General features: G+C 45.7%; 2 protein-coding genes across 7 annotated transcripts in view; both read right to left on the reverse strand.

Annotated features, from left to right (window-relative positions):
• Positions 1 to 14,425, reverse strand: part of atp2b3b (ATPase plasma membrane Ca2+ transporting 3b) — a 31,972-nt gene extending 17,547 nt beyond the window's left edge. For 2 of the 6 annotated variants that reach the window (XM_053848290.1, XM_053848288.1), the window contains exons 1-9: positions 13,901 to 14,423; positions 8,714 to 9,480; positions 4,516 to 4,713; positions 2,869 to 3,126; positions 2,216 to 2,341; positions 1,615 to 1,740; positions 578 to 634; positions 259 to 300; positions 22 to 186 (exon numbers count right to left, since the gene is read on the reverse strand). In XM_053848290.1, the coding sequence (XP_053704265.1) occupies positions 22 to 186; positions 259 to 300; positions 578 to 634; positions 1,615 to 1,740; positions 2,216 to 2,341; positions 2,869 to 3,126; positions 4,516 to 4,713; positions 8,714 to 8,963 (1,222 nt within the window). In that variant the 5' untranslated portion in view covers positions 8,964 to 9,480; positions 13,901 to 14,423. Of the gene's footprint in view, positions 1 to 21; positions 187 to 258; positions 301 to 577; positions 635 to 1,614; positions 1,741 to 2,215; positions 2,342 to 2,868; positions 3,127 to 4,515; positions 4,714 to 8,713; positions 9,481 to 13,900 lie in introns of all 6 variants that reach the window. The other 4 variants (XM_053848291.1, XM_053848285.1, XM_053848287.1 and 1 more) reach the window with 4 other exon arrangements.
• A 4,387-nt stretch (positions 14,426 to 18,812) lies between these two features.
• Positions 18,813 to 22,033, reverse strand: ccnq (cyclin Q). The gene is made up of 5 exons (XM_053849908.1): positions 21,661 to 22,033; positions 21,394 to 21,577; positions 21,082 to 21,214; positions 20,795 to 21,013; positions 18,813 to 19,721 (listed from the first exon to the last, which is right to left on the reverse strand). The coding sequence occupies exons 1-5, from the start codon at positions 21,791 to 21,793 to the stop codon at positions 19,632 to 19,634; spliced, it is 759 nt and encodes a 252-aa protein (XP_053705883.1). The 5' UTR covers positions 21,794 to 22,033; the 3' UTR covers positions 18,813 to 19,631.
• Positions 22,034 to 22,920: the final 887 nt, after the last annotated feature.

Here is a 22,920-nt window from a genome sequence, read left to right on the forward strand (position 1 = left end):
TGAGTCGACTCTTTCTCATACCTGCTTTGCCAATCTGCACAGCAAGTTTGGTGAGCTTCCCTTGCAGCACGCTCTTCTCCTTCTTGGGTATATTGGTCTTCTTCTTCTCTCTGTCCTCCACCTCACCTCCCTCTGCACTCTTCAGAGGTTGCATCTCCATGGCAACACCCCCATCCTGCTTCTTGGCTGTAACACACAAACATTTGGACCCCTGGCATCTCAGATGATTTAGCAGTGAAGCAGATGACAAGGTGCTACCTTTGTTCTGGTTGTTCTCCACAGCACCATCAGGTTGTTTTCCTGGCAGAGCACAGTTAGAGTTACGCAGAGGAACACGCGCCGTGCTTCATAGTCATTAATAAGTTATACATCAGAGACAGCCAAAAACACAGTGTGAAGAACAGAAACCCACAAAGAAAGAGGACTTAGAAGGGGGAGCTATGAAGGTGCACACACTGTCATACACTAGATCAGGCCTGAAAGACATTCCTCTAGATCACTTTCACAGCACCATGTACTGGGGTCTACTCAGTGGCTGAGGAAAGGAAACAGGGCAGACAACGTTATGCTCACATACCATTGGTGACTGTGCTGTAACTTGCATCTGCAGAGATGAGCAACTGAGTACTGTCGTCTGTTTAGGAAATGTGTGAGGGAGGAAGGTGGCGGGGGGCAGTGAGGGGGTTTGGCAACAAAAGGGAAAACAAAAGAGAGCAAAAGGGGAAGAATAAAAACTCAAATAAAGGATGTGTTTTATGCTGCTTGTACAATGGCTGCAGATGACATACACATATACAGTACTGGAATAAAGTCACAGTATTTAGGTCGAGTGGAAGAATAAAGAGAAAAAGAAAGCAACATCGCATGAAGGAAAACTAGCACGTTATGGCACATGAACAAAGATTATGAATAACTTATCTGCTTCAGTAAACCAAAGCTCTCAGCGGCTCCGAATAAAAAGGAGCAAGGATTGACTTTTACTGTCTGCATCCGTTGTCTTTTAATCTTGAACATGAGAAGAAGTGACAAACTGCAGCTGAGAACATAGATACGTGCACCAGTAATGATATTGACTTAAAGTGCTGCTACTGCCAACAGCTATGACTGCAAGGTTCTTCCAGAAACAAATGTGAACACAGACTAATGCGTTGACCAACCAGCACTCTCCCCTGAATCTGTCCTGCTCTTCTCCTGCTCTATTAATAATTGATTCAATCGGCTGCTTCCTTGTATTCCTCTCCTTCCCTCTCCCTCGGATTAAGGAGCGGAGGGATGGTAAAGACCGGAAGTGAGGGAAGGTGCAGGATAAACAGGAAAGCAGGTGAGCGTAATCCAGAATATGGATAAGCAGTGACAATGTAAGATAGAGAGAAGGAAGTGAAAGAGAGAGAGCAAGAGAAGCGAGAGAGGAGGGTGCAGTATGTGGACTAAATAATCTATGAGATTAAACTGCTGTGTTTCCTTGTGTACTGAGGCTTATAGAAATATGCTCGCTGTGACGTTTGAAGTTTGGCTGAGCAGTAAATATTTAAATGCGGTCTAACGTTAGCGTACAACTCTTTTATTCGGTTTTAGCTCTTTAGCTGCAACAAATCCCCTTTCATTTCTGCTTACCTTTCTTTTCTTTGCCGTCCTCCTCAGCCTCTCCAGCCCCCAGCAGAGTGAAGATGATGCCCGTTTGTGAGTTGACACCAACTGCTGTCACCAGCATCCTGCCTGAGCCCTCCATCACATGGGTACCTTCAAGTGCAAACAAATGTCTGCTTGGCTTTTTGATGCAACAGCACTCCTGAGATAAGTTAAACATCCTTGCTGATAAATCTATAAATAGCTATGAAGCAGGGGGAGAAAAATGTGTGCATCTGTCCCGGGTAAGAGCCCAAAAATGAGCCATCAGTGAGTCATGGTTGAGCTGTGGAGAGGATGTCAGAAAGTTTATGTTCTTCCATCCATCATCTTTTGACACGGATGCTGGTCCCCCAAAGCAAAAGCCAATCCAGGCTGACACTCGGCTGAACAGAGAGCGTCTACTTCAAACCTGAGGTATATGGCCATTTACCTAAATAATAACAGAAGGAGAGGACTGTAGAACGACAAACTCAATTTGCAAAGCCATAACAAATCAACCTCGATTTTCCTGACTAGACACATGCCTGACTGAATCATGAACCTAGATGTAGATAAACCCAGGCAGAGGCATGATGGGAAAACTCACCTGAGAGCAACATGGGGTCTTTATCAACAGACTTGCGGACATGGTCAGACTCTCCTGTCAGAGAGCTCTCGTCTATCTTCAGGTCGTTGCCTTGGACCAAGATACCGTCAGCTGGCAGCAGGTCCCCTGAACACAAACATAACCAGACCAACATCAATGTTGTGTTTCTTCCTGACAATAAAGTCAAATCACGCCTATTATTATTATTATTATTATTATTGTGATTCACTTGTATAAACATGTTGTTTTACATCCAACTGCAGCATTAGCCAGTTAGCCAGTATCATTGAAAAAAAAAAAGATTTTCCTCATTTTTCGTCTTAATATTTATCGTTTATGTTAAATTTATGCATGCAAATACACAAAAAGTGCTTGGTCAAATATAAAGTTTGGTCAGCGTTTGATACACCAAAACAAAGCTCTTGCAAAGATTTTTCTTTTGTCAATTAATTTGAGAAAAACCCTCCGGAGGAAGGCCCTCAGGAGACATTCTAATAGGATGCTGAAGTTAAGAAGCAGTGGCTCCAAATGCACTGCACCAAAGAGTAAAGAAAAAAACAAAAAAGTGGGATCGATGAATTGAGCATCCGACTGGTTTCCCTCTGAGCACAATGGCCTCAGAGTAAAATCTTCCTGGAATATTTAAGGCTTACCGTATTTGACCTGGGCCATGTCGCCAACCACCATGTCAGCAACCGGGATCTGGATCACGTTTCCTTTCCGTACCACAGTGAACTTCTGCTCCTGTTCAATCCGACTCTGAAGCCCCCGGAACTGCTTTTCTTTGGACCAGTCATTAAACGCCGTCACCAGGACAACGCACGCCACAGAGAGCAGGATGGCAGCACCCTCGATCCAGTTGGCCTCTCCTTCACCTTCATCCTCAGCACCAGCTGACACGTTACCACAGGCTGCAGGGGAGAGGAGACAAGTTCACAGGATAAACTGCTGAAATAACAACGCTTGGAATAACTGGTATGAAGAGCAGGAAGCAGTGAACCAATACTTCATTAGAAAAGTACATTTATGGAGAGAATTTTGAGCACAACTCTGTGTATTGTTAGCTAAGGTGGTCCTCTCCTTTTCCCTTTAAAAGTGAAGGTGACCGGGAAATGAATTTACTGCTCTATCGTTCATCATTTGTCTGAGCAGATATTAAGTACAAAGTTTGAAGATGTTGATCCAAACTTTAACAGAAAGAACAGACACGCATCCCCATCTGACAAAACAAAGACTGCATCTCAGTTACGACTAATGCCATTACTGAGAGTTTCTTGTATTAGAAATACATTTTGAATGTGATATTGAACCCAAGTCTCATCAGACTCTCCGCAGTGTCTGGAAGCCAGCGTGGGCGGAAGTACTGGGGTTATTGCTGAGCAGTGCGGCTGGCTGTACGCATGAACCTCAAGCCTTAATCTGAAGTCAAAACTGGAAGAACAGTTGAGGGTGATGTCACACCAGAATGACCGCAGCTGAATGGCCACCTAGACATGTGCATAAACACATTCTTCTTCCTGCAGCTTATTCATAAAATGAATGGAATCACATTTAAAATAAAAAATAAACGTCAGCATATTTACTTTCATTCATTTTTAAGGTCACAGACAGGAAGATTTCAACTAGAAGTGACAGACTAATAAACTTTTTTTTAAATTCATTCATCTGCATGAGTTCAAATTAGCAACACATTATTTTGCTTTGGCCCCTCCCCTTCTCAGGGCAAGCTGTGATTCAGTCTCCCAGTGTCATCTATTATCATTATGAACTGTGGTTCCTAACGCAATTCTATGAGCAGAGGGTGAATTATTGGAAGTAAATGTCGAAGTATTTTTATTTAATGGCCCATCAGCAGTAAATTGGGGTTCCACTAAGTACTGGATTTGACAGCATCAACTGGGAGACTCTAAATTCTGCCTCTTCCTTTCAAGTCACGTTAAGTTCAACTTCATTTAAGCAGCAGATTCTGCTGCTTTGCAGTGCTGCCGAACATACATCGGCTTAAGTGTGTTCCTCTTCTGATACAACACGTCTACAGTTTTATTTATAGCCATGTATTGAACTTTACTATTCAAGACAAGAATGTTAAACGCTGCTCACAAGAATCCTGCATTTACATAGCCTTTTTTGTTATATAACAGTAAGAGGAACTGCAAGACGGGTACCAAGCTGTCAGGAACCTCTGGATTAAAACACATTTTTAGCACAAAATGTTTGCAGGCTGGTCTCCGGAGAGAGAAAGAAGCAATGGGACAAAGCAGCGTTTGGTCATTTGTCACCACCCTTTCCCCAAACCTTACATTCCGACTCTTCTCCCGGAGGCTGGTAGAAAGAAAGTGCTAGAGAGATGATTGCGGCGATCTCCAAGATGATAAGCGTGACATCCTGCAGTGCTTCCCACACCAGCTCAAGGAAAGTCTTGGGTTTCTTCGGTGGGATGAAATTTTGGCCGAATGCCTGGCAGCGACGCTCTAAATCAGCAGGATCCCCGCCGAGACCTGACAGACAGAAATGAAGGGGAAGAGTTTCAATTGACTTTTGAGTCAGATCACATTGGTTACAGCGGCAGAGCCAGTGTATGGAAGCGCGCTCACATGCAGGCAGCAGCTGGACTCGTGCAGCTGTGGAGTAGTAGAGTTATTCATCATGAACAGGAGACGCACACATGCTGCATCAAAACAAGGGTCTCCCCTAAATTCCCATCAGGACAAGCGCTCTGATCCAGCAAAAGAGTTGAAAACCATCACACAGCTGCAAACTTTCCTGCCTCATCCTCCTCACCGCCCTCTCCCCCTCAGCCTCACCCCAAAGTGAGTCAGTTGCCATGGCGACCAGGATATCAGGTCCAGGGCTTCCTGCCTAGAACAGGTTTTTGCCCAGCAACAGGTGATGTCACTCCTCGCGCGAGCGAGGTTTGGTGCTGGGTTTGGATTTTTTTTTTTTTTTTTTTGATTGGCTGTCATGGAGGGGGAAACGGTGATTTGTATGCTGCAGTTGGTCGTGTTCAGTGACAATCCGAGGCTGGGTATGTGTGTGTGTGAGAATGTGTGTACTTGCACGCAGGGTTGTGCAGCAATATGATACTCAAGCGGGTTCAGGTCGAGGCGAGGTGGAGTGAGAGAGAACAGGTGACCTTATGCTGAGTAATGGCAGTCCCTCCCTCATCCCTCGCTTCCTACTCTCATCCCTCTGTCACCTCCTCCCCTCCTCATCCTAACACTCCTCCTTTTCCCAGCTCCACTCATCCTCTGCCCCCCATTCCTCCTCTTCCATCGAAACGGTCTTCTGACTCGTTCACTTCCTCCTCTCCCTCACTCACTTCTCTTCTTACTCTGTTCATTTTCTATAGCTTCCAATGCTCTCTTCTGCTTCCTCCCTCCTCTCCCCTCTTATATCCATTACTGTTTTTTCTCCTCTTTCATCCAGTCCTCTCCTCCATCTTCTCACTTCTCCATCCCTACCTTTCATCTCCTCTCCGCTGGAGCCTCCCCTCACTTCCCTTTCTCCCAGATCTCCACCAGACCTCCTCTTTCCCTCATCATCATCATCATGACTCTCTTCTCCTTCTGCTTCCCTCCATCCCTCTTTTCCTCATCATCCTGGCCCTTCTCTTCATCTCTCTCTCTCAATCTCCCCTTGATGTGTCCTTGACAATGCGGCAAGCTGTTCTAGCGTTCCCTCCTCACCCCCTCCTCCTCCGCCATGCACACACTCTTCCTTTCTCTCCCTCGTTCTTTTTTATAATCTCTGCTCATCCCCCGTTCTCTCCTCAGTATGGAGTCTCATACTGCAGTGCCGGGGTGTTTATGTCAGTGTGTGTGTGCATGACGTTTTGTATTGGTTTAACCCCCACTCTGCTCTGTGGATCACATTACCGATGCTGTTCAGCAATCAAGTGCATCATAATGTATGTGCTCAGGATACATTTGCCTTGTGTGTGCGTGCCTGTGTGTGTGCCACTGTAGGGAATTGCCTGTATTGTTTTTCCCTTCTCCTCTGTGATCCCCGCAATAGAAATCCTGTAAATCAGCAGCAGCAACTTTTCTTAAGCTGTTAAGTATCTGCAGAGCCGAGAGGATCTCGCTTCCGAATGATCAATCACAAGTTTGCGCAGTCATGACACCACATTTCTGCGACATTATTCATCAGCATTTGGGCCCCGACTGCATTGTCACAGCAGGTGACACCATATGTCACTTGCTAAAGTCCAGAACAGTTCTCTCCGAGGACGTGCTGTTTGCCAACTCCGAGTTGTAGGGACAACAGCAGACACGCAACTTCAGCTCTGTTGAGTCCTGCTGCACTGATTCCAGAGCAGCTCACAGTATCAAATTAGCAGAGAGTTACTGTAACCCAATAGCCTCCAACCCACTCACACACAAACTCTTGCAACCTTTGCTCACACACCCTTCCCATCACTGGCTCACAGCTCTTGGTCATCACTCTCTCTTTGCCACTCTCTGCGCCAACTTTTCTCTGCTGTTGTGTTGCTAGGCTACAAACTAGTTCAGACGTAAGCCTCATGTGACACCACACAAACCAAAGAAACTTGACTCGGCTCTATAGTTTCAAAGCATCTATGAGCAGTATTAAGATCAAATGTTTCAAAATGAGCCACATGAGACTCCTAAAGAATATTGCTCGGTTGATGGCGAAGATGGCGGACAAAAAAAGGAGGCAAAAAAAGGTCAGTTCTGGGTTGAAAATAAATGAACAAATAATAAAGAAAAAAAGAAAATACATATTCAGCTTCACTCAGCAATGGGTCAAACCTTAAATAATCTCAGTGGTTCTTGAAACACAGATTCAAAATGTCGCCATAAGAATAATAATAAATATATAAATGAGCACTGAGTCACTACATTTGAGTGGGTCTTCCGTTCCTGTATTTCCTAACGCCTACCTCTAGAGGGATCCACAGCGGACAAACCTTTCTCTGCGTCCCACACTTCTCTCACATTATTCAACTGCCTGTAATGAATAATGCTTCTCCATTCTGCGTTACAGCACAGCATTGAACACTCTCTTAAATCAGCTTTCTTCTCAGCAAAGAAAAATCTATTCGGATCCTCCCTCCTAAATCTGTCCATCTGCACATGCCCACAGGTTCAAACATTTATTCACCAGCAGCATCAGGCATTGTTGAGGTCAAATATTGGAATTTAAAAAATGTTGTTTTTATCCCCCGTAGGTTACAGACACCCTCTGACCTCCAGCTCTTCCGTTACTCTTACCTCTCTATACCATGCGCTCACTTGAAGCTGGAAGCAGTCCACACAAATTTTTAAACAGCATAGATGTCTCCACCATCAGACAATATTTACCGTTAACCCACTTTCATCTCAGATCCTCATCCTTGCTGATATCCTTTGTTCTCATAACAAACAAACACTACCACCCCAGCTCAGCACAACACAATATTCAGTGCAACAAAGGACAGCAATCCAGTTCCTCTTCCAAAGACAAATGGAAGTTTACTTTTATTTTTTTTAAGGCATCAATAAATGTAGCTGTTTAAGGTACAGGAATTGCAAAAGAAAAGGTCAGTCTATTCATATTCTCATTCAGAATTTGTTATCTCAACTTGAAGAATGAATTTTGAGAAATTAATGAGAAAATACAAATATATTGGGGAGAAACATCCTCACTTCTGATGGAACATATTTACACATTCAATGGTTTGACCTCCCAGGGGTCACACATCTTGGTGTTAGATGCACAAAACAATGTTGAGATGGAAGCCTTCTTGACTGACAGTTACTTTACTATGGTGTCAAGTTGAATTTCAGATCAACGTCCATGTTATTTATTGCAAGTAAATAGATATTGTGAGACATTTATGTTTATGATTAGAAACCCTGAGGAAACTAAGGAAAGATGTGCAATAAATCCACTTGTTCATTTACTCTCTCATCAGCTTTTTCCACCCATTCATCCATAATCCCCTCCCCCATTCATCAATCAATCCATCCAACCATGTTGTCTGAGCTTCAGGATTATGCGAGCCTCTTCACCGTTTCATAGTTGTGTCGTCATTCTAGTCAAGAATCGGGCCCAGAGTTTTTTCGGAAAGGTCCCGGTCTCTCCAAAGTAGCCTGCTTTCCGAGCTCCTTTTATTTCAAATCTTTAAAATCTTTGATGAAAAGATGCAGTTGCATAAAAGCCCACGTTCCCTCTGCACACATTGGTGACAGTTAACATGAGAGAGCGAGTGCTTCCGCACCTGAAAGATCAATTCTTTGATGGGAATATTACACATCCATAACTGACTTTCTGTCCAAATCTTGAGGTCTGACTTCAAGCTTTATTTATTGGCACAACAATCAACCAGAAAGAGCCTCATGATCTCAGCCATTCATTCATTCATGTGCCTCGTCACCCAGTGATCTATTTATACATCTCATTCATCCACATACCCATCTGCTCCTGCATTATTCATCCAAACTCAGCATCCTTCCACCTTCCACTATAGACCCCATACCCAGCACGTCTACTCACCGTCAGTGGTGCTGGACTGTAGTCTCTGGCAGAGGCCCTCCGTGTCGCCGTAGCTGTCCTGGATCTTCTGCAACGCTTCGGTTCCTCTGAGCTCCATCAGCTCCCTGAGCTCTTTCACAGTCACTCCAAACTCTCCTCCTGCATGGCTTCCATCCGCCTTTCCTCCTCCTCCACCCGCTCCTCGAGTCCCTTTTGGATAAAATTCCACTGCGCTATTTGCCATTTCACCCATGGTTGCAGTTGTTGACATGTCCAAAGGGTCTTCTCTGTTTCGGGCCTCCTATCTCTCCGTAGTCTGTCCTCAACTCAGCGTCCCCTGGCTTGGTGAAAGGCTGTTCATGTGCTCAAAGTGTTGTTTTATTTATTCAATTGTTGTAATTTTAATGAGGCTAAATCTTTACTTTATTCACGGGTCTAACCTCACTAGCTCAGCCTAGCTTCCCACTGCTCCGTTAATTTCCCATAGAGGAGGAGGAGGGTGAGGGGGATGAAGGACAGCGAGCAGGAGCACTTCAGAACTGTGACGTCTGAATGAATCCAGCTTTCTTCTCCTTCGTCTCCTTGGATTCTCCGCTCTCCCCTTGGTTCTGTCCCCCTCCCTCCGGGTTCACGGCCAGTCCATGGGCGGACAGGCTGACGCGTTGATAGGCAAGGATGAAGGGATGATGGACGGACGGAGAGAGGGGCAAGCCAGGCAAAGGTGACTGATAAATCAGAGGCAGGAAGCGGCTCCAGTTCAGAGGTAACTACTGCCGCGCCACTGGGACCTGAGAGAGTAAGGAGAGGAAGAAACATTAGCACCCACTTTCATTGATCTCAATGCCATTACATCAAATCTCTCCAGAGTGAGCGGGCACCAGCCTCAGTGGTGGCACTTGCAATTGAAACCATTATGCAAATACTTGCAGCATTAAACGGATAAAACAAACTAATGGAACACCATACATTAAGAATCGGCTGCACTGAGGTCAATAACAATGTCATTCATCACCGTCTACAAACATTTTCACTTGACTTAATTCAACCTGAACAGAGAAAATGATGCTAATGTTTATCCAGGAGGGGGCAGTGTGGCAGCTTCAAATTTCACACCCCTCTGCAGCAGCTACACACAAACACACAAAGGAGAAGAAGAAAAAACGCGAATTTGGGCCATTTTAAACCTATAAAAAAGGCAACAACAAATGGTGAGGGATACTTGAGTTGCAAAGATTAAAAGAAATTAAATATTGTTCTTATAATTTCCAGAATTATAATAAGTTTTAATGGCATATATTCATAGTAATTAATAATTATAATCAATATTGCCAGCAAAAACAGAACTGGTTTTCTCGGTCGGCTGTGGTTAGTGTCAGTGGTCCAAGGTATTAAAAATTGCACTCCTTAAGAATACATAGAAATAGGGTCCTCCCTTCACTTTGAGTAAAACAGAATGATACAGTGAGTAAAAACATTGTGGCTATTGTGTTTCTACCAATCAAATAGAAACCATAATAAGCTTGAAGGAGTCACCGTTTCAGACATAGAGCCAGACCAAAGACCTAACAACAAAACTCCACCAGAAAATTGCTACTGAACTTCTTCCCACGTTTACTGTATATCTTCAAAAATACATTCAACCCATGAGTTAAAACTAGTTGACCGAGGTTGATTTGAACCACCCAACAAGAACCCAGTTGGGTGAGTTATGATTTGAGTTGTGAGTGGAATGTGTGTGGTGGGGGTGAGGAGGGAGGTGTAAGTGAGCGGCCGTCCCTAATGAGATGGAACTAAATCAGTAAAACTGGCCGTCATAAACCAAAACAATTAGTTAAAAGTGCTGATTGAAGGCTGAGGGCGGTTAATAAGCCTCCCTGTCCACATGACACAGCGTATCTTCATCCATTTTTAATATTGGATTATTGATTTTTGCAGGCAGGGAGGGGGACCACCATGGAGAGCAAGAAGCTCCCGGGTTCTTATCTAGCTTGGAGCAGGATTTGGAAGGGTCAGTTCTCTGTGGAGGTTCTTCCTAGAACTTGGATGGGACTGGGAAGTGACAGGGGAGCTAAGGGTTTAACAGTCAAGTTCATGGTGTGTGAGAACCCTGCCATCCACTTCCTGCCCTTCTCAACAACGGGTAGCATCTCTATCACTGAGGTTTTCCTATACTCTGCAACTTCAAGTTAGGAGGCGCAGGTCAATGAGGTCACTTTGCCATTGTATGGTCAATGTTTTTGACTGTCATGTATGACAAGGGTCACATGCGTGTGTTCTAATAAGAAAGCCATTCTATTTAGAGTAGCAATGTTGCTCTTTTTTTAACCCAAACTGAACACTAAACATTCCCACCTGTACTATGCACATGCTTATTCCATCACTGACTAGTCAGTACTGGTTCTTTGGAGACCAGCTCATCTGTGTTAACACTTTTCTCCACATGCATATAGGTTGGCTGCACGTGTGTGTTTGGGCCCTGACCTTTCTTCCTACGTGATTTTATTGTCCAGGCATTTTTCCAGGCTTCTGACACGAGCAGTGAAGTGTAATACCAACAATTGGGAGCAATTGTCAACCAACGTGAAAAATATTGGGCCCTTTGCTCTGGAGTTCAGCCTCTGAGCACCTGTGACTCATGTGTGCAAGCACGTCCAAGTCTGTGTGGTCCTGTGTTTTGTTGATATTTGAGTCCAAGCTTGCTGACCTTGCATTTCTTTTTAAGTCTCCTAAATGCGTTCGATTGTGGTTTAAGATGAGAGTAAGTTTGTAGCCTGTCTGTTAAAACGTATAATACAAGCTACTTTATTTTACGACAGAAAAAGGTAAACAGCTCAAACACTCTTGTGCAGTTACATAAAGGTGAATAAGCAAACAGCCCAATCATGGTTCACCCGGACAATATTTCATTCAATCTAAGAGGCTTAGAAATGGAACATTTCCTGAAGTAATCCCTGCGCACACACACACCGGCGCACACCAATCACCGAATTAACATTTCAAACCCTAAATGAATTCAAATCAATCCAAGAGGAGAAGTGCGGCGCACAACTCCAAGAAGACTCCATCCACCCGCCCGACAACAGAAGCTCCATCCCACATGAGTAATTAGTGCTGGCACTAACTAAGTATTCTCGGCATCACACATGACACAACATCCTCTCATTTGCCTGTTGGGCTACTTTACAGAAGGATGAGCTTGAAAAAAGAGACAGAAGTGAAGCTCATCATTAATTCCTGGTCTCCTCCTCACTCTCCCCGGGCTCCCTCTTGCGTCTCTCTCCCTCCCTGCCCTGTGAAGCCTCTATCCTGACTGAGAGTGTTAGTTTATGACTGAGTCACCCTGCTCTGCCTTTGAAGCTTCTTCACACTCCATCCTTCCTATTTGCGCGCTCTTCCATCCACGTCTTTGCATGTTTTGTGCGCTCGCGTCTCCTTCCTTGCCGTTGGTCCCTTCATCTTCCTCTCTTCTATCTGCTTCTGGCGACTGTAATTATTTATTTACTCGACACATCTCCAGCCAAGCTTTTTCTTAAACGGCTCTGCCTTATTTTGAGTCGCTCACTCTGGAGAAGAAGTGCCCGTCTCAGCCTTAACCACAAGTTGCTGCGAGTCTCTCAGCTTTGATGCGCATGTTACATAAACACACACATTCAGTCCATTTAGTGATCTACGTTACTGCAAACATACAGCGAGCACAAAGCCAACGCTGCCCCGGGACATCACTTCCATGATCTCCCTTCACACGCGCGCTCACACACACACATCGATGTGTCACACAGCGCAGCACTCTCAGAATAAGACTGAGAGTGGACTGGAGCGACTCAAAATGTCTTTGAACATGAAGAGAGTCAGACAAAAGGTCAGTGCAATCCTCTGTGGCCTGCCCATTTATCCTGAATGCTGCCCTGCTTCCCTCCCTGCCAGGGTCGTAGCAATTTGGTTCTTTTTAAAGGAGAGAGAGAAAAAAGTGGCCACTCTCTCCCCTTGGGTATTTTCTCTTTATCGCAGCTGTAAGAAGGGTGGAGAGAGGGGAGGACACAGGAGTACGGACCCTCTCGGGACTTGATTCTAGGCCAGCAAGGCTATATATGCACCCAGACCGGGTGTGCGTGTCAAACACACACACACACACACACACAACACTCGGAAAGCATGTGCTTCACTCGTCACCTCAAATGGAAGGGTAACTGCGTATTTACATTTACCAATCCCTGCACCTGGTGCCACGTGTGATGGCATGTTGCTGCAACACAACTTGCCAATGGGACGCTCAATATCGGAGCCAACCTGAGTCTGCAGACCACCTGTGCACCTGCAGTCTCACTTCCTGAGGGGTCACCTCTGGCAGGATGCTTGGATCTGGACTGCTGCTGGCTGACGCTGGCTTGCAGCCAACCACACACTTCTGTCCGGCCCAGTGGGAACAGCGCACTTAAGAGTTGGACACAGTCAAGTGGCTGAAGCCGTTTAAAGGTGAGTCCGCTGGATCTGCATTACAGTAGAGCACATTCCACTCACCCAATGACAAGCAGCGGAAGGACTCTTTTTCACACCTCTGTTCCCGCACTGACACTGACACTTCCCCACCGCAGGACCCATCCGGAGCTCTGGACGGTCAACATGCACCGGGTGGAAACGGATTAGACACGTTTGACGGTGGTCCCCAAAACGACCTTTACTGGTCACCTTCAGACGTGGCAGCCCGAGTGCTCAGCATACAGTCACCAATCGAGGGAATAACAGCGCGGGTGGGCCTCCTAAAATGCAAGAGCATGGTGCGCCACTATGTCAATCCGCAAGGTGACCGGCGCCGGCCCGCTCGACCCGGCAGAATACACCGGGAACCAGTGGACTTCTGAAGGTCCGGATCGGACGCTGTCGGTCCAGTGAGCCGCGGCGGACTCCTGTCGGAGCAGGCTGCTCTCAAAAAATGTTCATCACAGGACGAGGGAGAATAGACGGATGCATGCTCACTTCATACGCGCCTGTGTGCGCGTGCACACACTCCTTGATCATGCCATAGAGCTGTTTGCTAGGGCACCTCGGCGCATCCTACTGTATACGATCGCGGCTGCGGGAGGCCCGCAGTGAGGAGGCCAGCTGCCTCCTGCAGGACCGCGCCAACCTTCCACAACCAGTCTCCCCGTCTCCATCATAGCGGGTAAATAAATGGCGGGCACGCGTGCACGCACGCGCTCAGCGACTCACCGTGCAGGCCGAGCTCAAGGACATCAGCATCAGAGCGCAGGCGGAGGAGGGGGGCGCAATCCCTGTTAATCTGCGTGCAGCGGAGAATGTCCCACACCGGAGGAGAGGGCTCAGCGGGGACCGGGGGCGACTGCTGCTCCGGCGGCCTGGACTCGGGAGGTGTTGCGGGGATGAAAGACGACGACGGCGCTGATGAATATTCCGCTCCGCGCGGTCACCTGACAGTTGGTCGGCGGAGTTCTGCGGCGGTGGAGGAGAGAGAGAGCGAGCGAGGGAGAGAGGAGAGAAGGGAGAGAGAGAGAGAGCGCGAGCGAGGATGCGGCGGGCGCAGGTTTAAACACCTCCGTGGTGGCGAGGACGGGGGGCTCTGCTCCTCTGGCTGCCGGGGCGGACGCAGGGACAGGACTTGGTGAGGCGCTAAAGGAGGAGGGAAAAAAAGAAAAGAAGAAATGAAGAGAAAGGCCGCGGAGAGAGGAGAAGCTCGTGCGACATCTCTGGAGGAGGAGGAGCCCGCGCACGCACGAGCTCGGCCGCAGCATCCAAGAGGGGGGCGCCGGAGCGACGTCACCCTCTTACTCGTCTGCGTGATGACGTCACCAGACACACCGCAGCCTCCGCTCCGGCTATTACCAGTTGTTTTTCTATTAGTGAGGATGACACCGAAGACCGTCTCCAACATGCCTGTCACATGCTCTCGCGCAGCGGGGCGTTCCATGCTCACAAACGGGGCGGATCACCGGCGTTTTGGGGGGGTGGAGACGACCTCCATACATGGCCTCGCAGCTGAAATAAGCACGTCAATATCCCGTGAAGGTTAAATCAAGATTATAGTGTTGCCACTGACTCGTAGCAGCCATAGCTTTGGGCAGAAATACTGACACACCGCCCCCACCAAAAAAAAGAAAAGTCAGAATTAACAAGAACACACATAAAGCTTCAAAAAAAAAAAAAAAAAAACAGTCGTCAGAGTTAACCTGACCAAAAGTTAGCTTCTGCTCTAGTTTTATATCAGGTCACCAAACTACTGAAGAAAAAAAAGTAGTCCAAAAAGAGCGTATGAAAAGTTCCAGTGATTGTGAGGAGATGAAAAGGCTGTAGCTATTTTTAATGACACTGCTACATTGTTGCAAGCAAATGAGATTGGGAGGAAAGGAGGAGATCAAAGGGAAGATTCGAGTCCATTCTATCACCAAGTGGGTCAATCTGTTCCTCGGTGAAACGCAGACGCACCGACAACTGACAGAAAACCTGTGCTGCTGCGTCTAAAAAAAGTCAAGAGGAAATCTGAAGTGGGGTTGATTTGTGTCGAGAAAACTAGCTTTTGTTTGAATTCCAAGCTCTGATTATGATCAAATACAGTACAACCACTATCCATTTGCACGATTCCCTCCTTTACTCTCAGCTGCCACCAAAGACTTTCCATGTTAACTGCACGGAACAGGCAAATCAAACCAGACACTATCACAGTCCTCAGGTGAGTAGGGGGCGCTATTTTTAACTGACGTGACGGTGACAGTAAAGCTCTCATAATTCTATGAACTATTTATAAGCATTTTAATTCATAATGAGACCAAAATAAAAATTTTTGTTTTATGTAAAACAGCCCGGTATTTAGCTAATCTCCTCCACTTTCACCCGGCAGATTAACAAGAAACCCTGCCTCTAATCCAGCACGTCTTTCCCGCTTACGATCTGAGACTTTGACCCCTTTCCTCCCCACATCGGAGTTTGGGAAGAATCGACCGGTCTTTTTCATTCTAGGAACTTAAACTAACATTCGCCCCCAGGCAACACTCACATGTTCCATGTGTTTTACCGTTTTTTTTTCTGAAAATGCTGTGAGAAACTTGAGGCTCTGTCCGGGGTGCTGAAAGCGAAGTCATGTATGACGGGATCAGCCCGTGCTTATTACACAGTGACTGAAGAGAAAGAAGAAATGTATTTATAGATGGATCTGATGGCCTGTTAATAGCCACATTCTATACGCTTAGCATTGCTGTTGATTTAGTCTTGATCGCCTCTTTATGTAACGCCACAAAAGCAGCATGTGTCTTCGCAACCTTTCGCAGTGCTGCAGCTAGTGTTGATGATGATGATGGTGATGGTGCAAACCGCTCTGAACTCAAGCTTCAGTCGGGCAGGAGTGACTTGGGATGGATGTTTGTCTGCATCTTTTCATCTGACTGTAAACACGGATGATGAATCACGCTCACCTTTACGACTCTACACACACACACACGTCTCTCTGAAGTCTACTGTCTATGCATTAGCAGAGTTTAGCAGATCTTGTTTGGCGTCTAATAGGTCTGAGGACTGCAGAGCTTTTATCAGCTGAAGGGCACTCAGCTCCTGGACTGCAGCCCTGCTACAACATTAACATCCCAAACTTGGTCATTTCACAACACACACACACATGCACACAGCTGGTCATGTGTGTGACCTTCTGACATCCCTGCTAGCCGCCAGTAAAAGTTGAAGTGATGTGTAAGCAGATCAGAGGGCTGCAGCAGTGAGGGACGGCGCGGATGTGTGAGACGGATACGAGCCACCGTCGCCCTCACACAGTCCCCCAGCCTTCGCTGCTTCATTCCTTCTCCTCCAACTACTGCTTCCCCTCCATCCTACTTCCCTGCTGATGGTTAATTCATGGAGTCTGGCTGAAGATTCTCTATTATTAATACAACATTAGGGAGGCAGAGGGAGGAAGGAGGGAGGGAGAAGAAAACGGGAGGAAAATAAGGAATGAACGAGGAGAGAGGAGCAGATTCTCCCAGCAGCGACACCGGGAGGGGAGAGAACGTGTCAGGGTGAGGAATATTGTATAGCACATGCTGTGATGATGCACGCAATGAGTCCTGTCCCGGGAAGAGTAGCAGAGCAAGAAGGAGGGGAGAGATGGTCATGTGACACACACTTCAAACTGGCAAATCACTGCTTTTCTGAGGGGAAAATCTTTCCTCATCAACGCTGAAAAGCAGAAAATTAGATGCACAACAAGACTGGAGTGTGTTTCTCCAGGAATACAAAAAGGAGCGGCGACTTGGTGTCTTGCAGCTGGCAAACATCCACTGCATAAATAAGTGGGCATCCTGAAGTAACCTTCACACTCCACTCAGGTTGACTGGATCCTGCAACCTTTAGGCTATGTGGGCTACAACTCGGCACTGCCTCCACGCTGCGCACGAGTGCTTTCACAGATGGACTCATTTGAGAGATTCTTTCTGCAAGTGAACCGACATGACTGTTGATATTCTTGTTTTCTTCCTGGCAATAAAACACAATCCAAGCAGAATAATTGATTCCGTTTGCGTCACCCGCACAAAAGCCACTCAGACTTTTCTTCTGACAAGATAAAGACCAGGATTCTGAGGCAGTGTAAAGCCAGTTAAGATGTAACCCCGCCTGGCGTCTTCCTTATCTGCAGTGGTCAGTGCCCAAGAGTAGACAAAGCTCATCCTCACAGAGATCTTTGAAGTCAACGGACCATAAAAGGTTGCTTGGCAGAAATGAGTCAGAAGCTGCGGTGTATCACTGGTGGTCACATGCGGCGCTACATAGCAGCAGACCGATCAGCGTACCCGTGCTGACCCCTGACCGCCGACAACAGAGCCAAGAATGAGTATGCGGGCATTTAAACTGGACCACAGGGCAAATCATCTTTCACTGACTGTGACATAGTCGTTCTTAGTCGGCTTGGGTGCACTGATTAGTCGGCAGTTACACAACAAGCATTTTTTATTTTTTATATATTGGGCTGTTTTCTGTTTTTCACCAAAGTCCGAACCACTCCATCAGTTCCACTGTCAGTACTGCTTTGCGTTTATCTTCATAAAATAATAACAAGTTTTTGTCAAAGCATTTTCAGTTTATTTAAATATGTAAATAATTAAATATGTTTCTTTTCGGGTGATAGACAATTAGGTCAACATTGAATGTATGCTGCCTATTATTAAAAAGAACAAAATTCAGCGCACAATACCGTATTTATTTGCATTTCAATCTGTTTTCACGCTACACAACAATAACCACAGGTAAGCAAAGTTGCACATAAATGGTTGAAATAATCAAAATATTATAATGTTTGGTGCTTTTCTGAGTCACGGGAGATATTTTTAGATACCAAAATGTTGGGTTTTTATAGACGTTATCATGATTGCGATGACTGATACTGTATACTAAAGAGTCTACATATTTAAACATCATTTTGTCAAAATAAAGAAGCTAAAGTAAATAAACCGCGCAGTCAGCCATTAATAAACACAGTACAGTTGTGGAAACAAAGTTATCGGACACTCTTAAAACTTGACACAATCTCAAATTCGACGGTATCAAACTCAACAGATCATTTTAAAACTCCAGAAAGGAAACGCCACTAGTGTGCAAGCGCAACGCCCAACCACTAGGCGGCACTACAACATACTGCACTGCACTTCTACAAAATACAGGTGACTTGTCGCCATTCGTCCCACTTTCCGAGCATATTTTTCTACCATGACGACCATGAACGCGTCATGTTGGCGCCCCACAAACCCTACTCTTTGTGTGAACGACTCACCTCTTTCGTCGTTTTGCTTCATTTTAATGTCGCGCCGCTCCATCACAGATACACACCTGAAGGGAAACCGTCCTGATTACGGGACGCTGATTGGTCGAATCTCTGTGGTCATGTGACGGCCTGTGATTGGCTGAGCAGTTTCGCAAAACAGGAAGTGATAAACATGCAGTTACTTCTCTTAAAAGACTATAGTTTACCACAGGAGACACGTTGTTCTGCTTTTTTTTTAATGAGCATTGTACCGTGAGTAACAAAAAAATTAATTCGAAAAAAGTGACTTGATGCACATACTTTGGGGACACTAGCGCCCCCTATTGAATTGACGCCACAGTCGTTTCCAAAAGAGAGGGACAAAAACATGTAGAAATATCAAACACAATGTGATGATGATGAAGCACTGTAGCGCGGGATTTCAGTGTAAATATTCCAGACAGTTCCGTGGAATCAAAACAGTTTTTTCCATTCACTATGATATGGTATATGGTATTCAGAAGCCTATGAAAATGACGGATGAACCAGTAGTTCATAAAGACACAAAACAATTTCTCCACATGATTCTGTTTATTTTCAGCGTCTTGGCAAGAAGAATCCTCCCCACTTTTGCGCCAGTGTTGCCTCAGTCTCTACACATTTAATGCTAAAACACATTTTGTGGAAGACCTTGGAGACCATGATAACAACACAAGGCTTCAGATGAAACAGCAGACACCACGAGCCAACACATTCCTGTCAGCTTAATTCTGCACCCGACGGTCCTCACTTATTCATGAAACCTGCTCAAACGCTCAGACGAAACACAACTTGATAAAGCTTAAACCACTTTAGCTGCACAGCATCTTCATTTATTAACAAAGAGGCAGCCATGAGGATGTTCTGAACATCAGAAAACACAGAGCTGGTGTATCTTAAAATCGACTGTCAGGACATTAAATTGGCATTAAATGTAAAATATGTTGAAGGCTGCAGATTATCAGGAAGAGCATGATGTGAACACAGGGCTGAGGTTGGTTAAACAGTGTACAGTGTGCCGATGATGATAAGGCTGTGAAGGCTTATCAGTATTCTGCACAGATGACAGATTAGTGAAGGGATGATGCCCCCAAGTGGCGAGTGTGTCTATGTCCCGAGTCACACGAACTTCCCACAGGCAGACACAACACCAGTGGACTGCATCCGTCACACACATTTAGCCTCCATGTCATAGAGTTGAAGAAGGTCTGAGATCACAGCGTCGATGTCGGCTTTCGTGATGTCATCAGTGAGCACCTGCACACACAAAACACGTCCATGAGTTGCACACCTGGGCATCAAAGAAGCATAGTCTGCAACAGACAAACTACAATCCAGTGCCTTCAGGACAGAACACCAGACTATTTTCCATTCATAATCGAGAGCAAACATTTTGATCCACAAAAGCCAGTTGTCCACACAGGGCAATGATGAGGCCTCCAGCAACAACACACACCTGTCAAAGTGGCATAGAAGCAGTTTTCTCATGCGGGAGTAGACCATGCTTACTCAAGCAAGGAGAAAAATACAAGTCCAAACCTGAACTATGGCCATAACCAAACCCAAATTTTGCATGCTATAAAACTCAAAACATCTTTTAAAATGAGCCTGACAGATTGTGTGGAGCGGTTCAGAGACGCGGTTAAAGGCCAGACTCAGATGGTTCTGGAGAGGTGCAATAGTGTTGGATAAAGAATATTACAGACGGAGATAGAAGGTGAAAGGAGAAGCAGAGGAGAGCCAAGAAGGTGCACAGTCAAATGAGGACAAGAAGAGGTGTGACTCAGGCAGATTAGCACAATAGTGGAGACATTTTCTCACGAACTACGATCTAAATAAATGACAATATATTCATCCCAAACGATCAACACCAACCTAGACTGTCAAGTGAGTGAAAACTGCTATCCCTTACTCTGCCATGGTTCACGATTAAAGTGCAGGCATGCAGACCGGCGCAACTCCAGAAAAAGACAGGAAGGAAACAAGTTTGAAAGGCAAATCTTAGGTTCAGTATGACAAATCCTATTTTGCATGTCACCATGGAGACCTGGACGTCAGAGTAAGGTAGATTGTCATTACTTGTTTTGACCAAAAAAATAAATTAAACTACTTAACTGATTGTTGAGATCGAAAATCTTTTTGTAAAAATTAACCCTTTATAATCTTCTAAAATTACAGTCTTCAGTTAAATTGTATTGAGGATGAAAATGGTATACATCCATTCAGGGCCAAGTGATAAGTAAACCAGGCAGATCATGGAATATCGAGGCCCAGTAGTTGCCACTTGGAATTTGACACCCAAACCAACAGCTCTCTTAAGTGCCACACACCTGCCACCACTCTTTCTGCCCAGCAGGCAGCACCACTCCGTAGCTGTTCAAAGCCAGGTACAGCGTCGCTATGGCGATGTGTTGGGGCTTGTGGCGGACACACATTGTTCCGTGGTAACAGTCTCTCAGCAGTGCCCAGGACGTTTCCGTTACAGGGGCTCGTGACCAGGCATGGCGGTTCACCAGCGACTTCACCGACATCAGGTAGTGCAGTAAATACTGGTGAGGAGACACAAGAGAACACCGTTATCCATGAGACTGGCCAACAAGTGCTGAAAAAAACCCACCTTGTGAGGGTGCTGGAAAGAAACCTGAAAGTTGAGCTGACGAAGGACAAGAAGCTCACACTGCACCACACTGTCTCGGAGGTCCCAGAACTCCTTGTCACAGTCCAGAGGAGCACTGCCACGGTTGAAATATCTGTGAGGAAGGAAGAAGAGAAGGTAAGCAAGTGTCATGTCACATTTTATTTCATCATATCCCAGACTACATTATCACACGGTCGTCTGCTGCAACTGTCAGAGTCGGAACTACAGTACCACCAGTACATTTAAGTGAATTAACATTGACCCAGGTCCATTCAGGCATCTCCATCTTACCGATGACTAACATTGATGATGTCCCTCGTCCTGGTGTGCTGCTCCTCCACCTTGCCAGCCAAGTAAAGGCAGCTCATGGCGACCAGATAGGGCTCATAAGCGTCCAGGCTCGCTCGCTCAAAGAACCTGTGATACAACACACACGCCGTGGCCACCGGCACCGACCGCAAGCCCAGTTTCACTCCTGCATAAACACGAGACGAGCATGAAACTGTGCATTAGACTGAATACTTTGCACACGATTGGTTTTCTGCTGTGTCTAACCACCTGTATCCATGATGAAGCGACACACGCGAAAGTGTGTTTTCGCGTCCCGGGAAGATTCAGAATCCGAGGCTGACTCTCTCCTCCGGCTCGGAGCCAGGGCTCCTGGTGAAGGGGCAGAGGAAGAACCCTCCATGGTTTCGGAGACTCCAGTATAAAACCGCTGCAAGACGCACGCCACGTCCCAGAACCAACGCGCTAACGCGGTGTTGATGTTTAAACCCGAGACAAATGCAACGTCTTAACGCGAAGAAAACCTCGTTGTTTCAATGCTGAGGATGTAGCGCGTTCACATACATTTAATGTGGTGGGGAAATAACCAGTCTGTTGTTCAAAAACGAGTTAGCAACCACCACATGCTAGCAAGCTAGTGCCCGGAAAGTAAACAAAGGCACTTCCGGTCTGTGTCAAACGTAAACGCGCCAGAATCAGAATCAGAATCAGAATAGAATTTATTGCCATGGTCAGTGGGGGTCCCAGCAACTAGGAAAGTGCTTCGAAATAAAGCGCTGTAAATAAAATAAAATAAAAAAAATTAAATTAAATTAAATTAAAACTAAGAAATTAAGAGTTACACAATTCATTTCAAACTGAAACATAATTCCTGAATCAAATGTCATCTCTCCACTCAGTATATTAAATCGCAATGACTGCGTCAAAATGTCAACATAATAATAATTTAATGGTAATATGAGCTCACTCTATTTCAATGAACTAAATTATGGCTCTATGGAGCCAGATTATTTATTGTTGTTCCATTATTGTTTAAATTGAAAAGAGATTTTAGTGATGCAAATTTCATTCATCATCAAGGAAGATAATAAACTTAAGTAAATACGAGGTCGAGGTTTGTGTGTAATTGAGTTAAAATGTAATCAGTACTGAATATGTTCATGTTTGTCTCCAGCTGTCTTTCCGTCCAGGAAGGTTGGGATAGCCAGTCATTTGTGTTGCTTGGCAACTCGTAAACACCAAGACCGCAGACTGTGAAAAATGTCCTCCCGTTTCTCTGCTAATCGGGTAAACTCAAATGAATCTGAATGTGAAACAGGAATGACATGAATGTGCTGCTGCTGCCGCTGCTGTCTGACTTCTTCTCTCCTCCCTCAGCACGCTGGTGCCGTCAGGGCCCAGAGGCTGCGGAACTGGTGTCAGACTAAACCTTTCAGAGAGGTACCTGCTATCAGCAATTCTGTCAGACTGAATTCACAGTCTGCGCAGTTAGCGTTGTCATCAGAAAGCAAACTTGCAGCAGCTGAGTGT

This window comes from Synchiropus splendidus, chromosome 18, assembly GCF_027744825.2.
Source record: "Synchiropus splendidus isolate RoL2022-P1 chromosome 18, RoL_Sspl_1.0, whole genome shotgun sequence".
NCBI lineage: Eukaryota > Metazoa > Chordata > Actinopteri > Syngnathiformes > Callionymidae > Synchiropus > Synchiropus splendidus.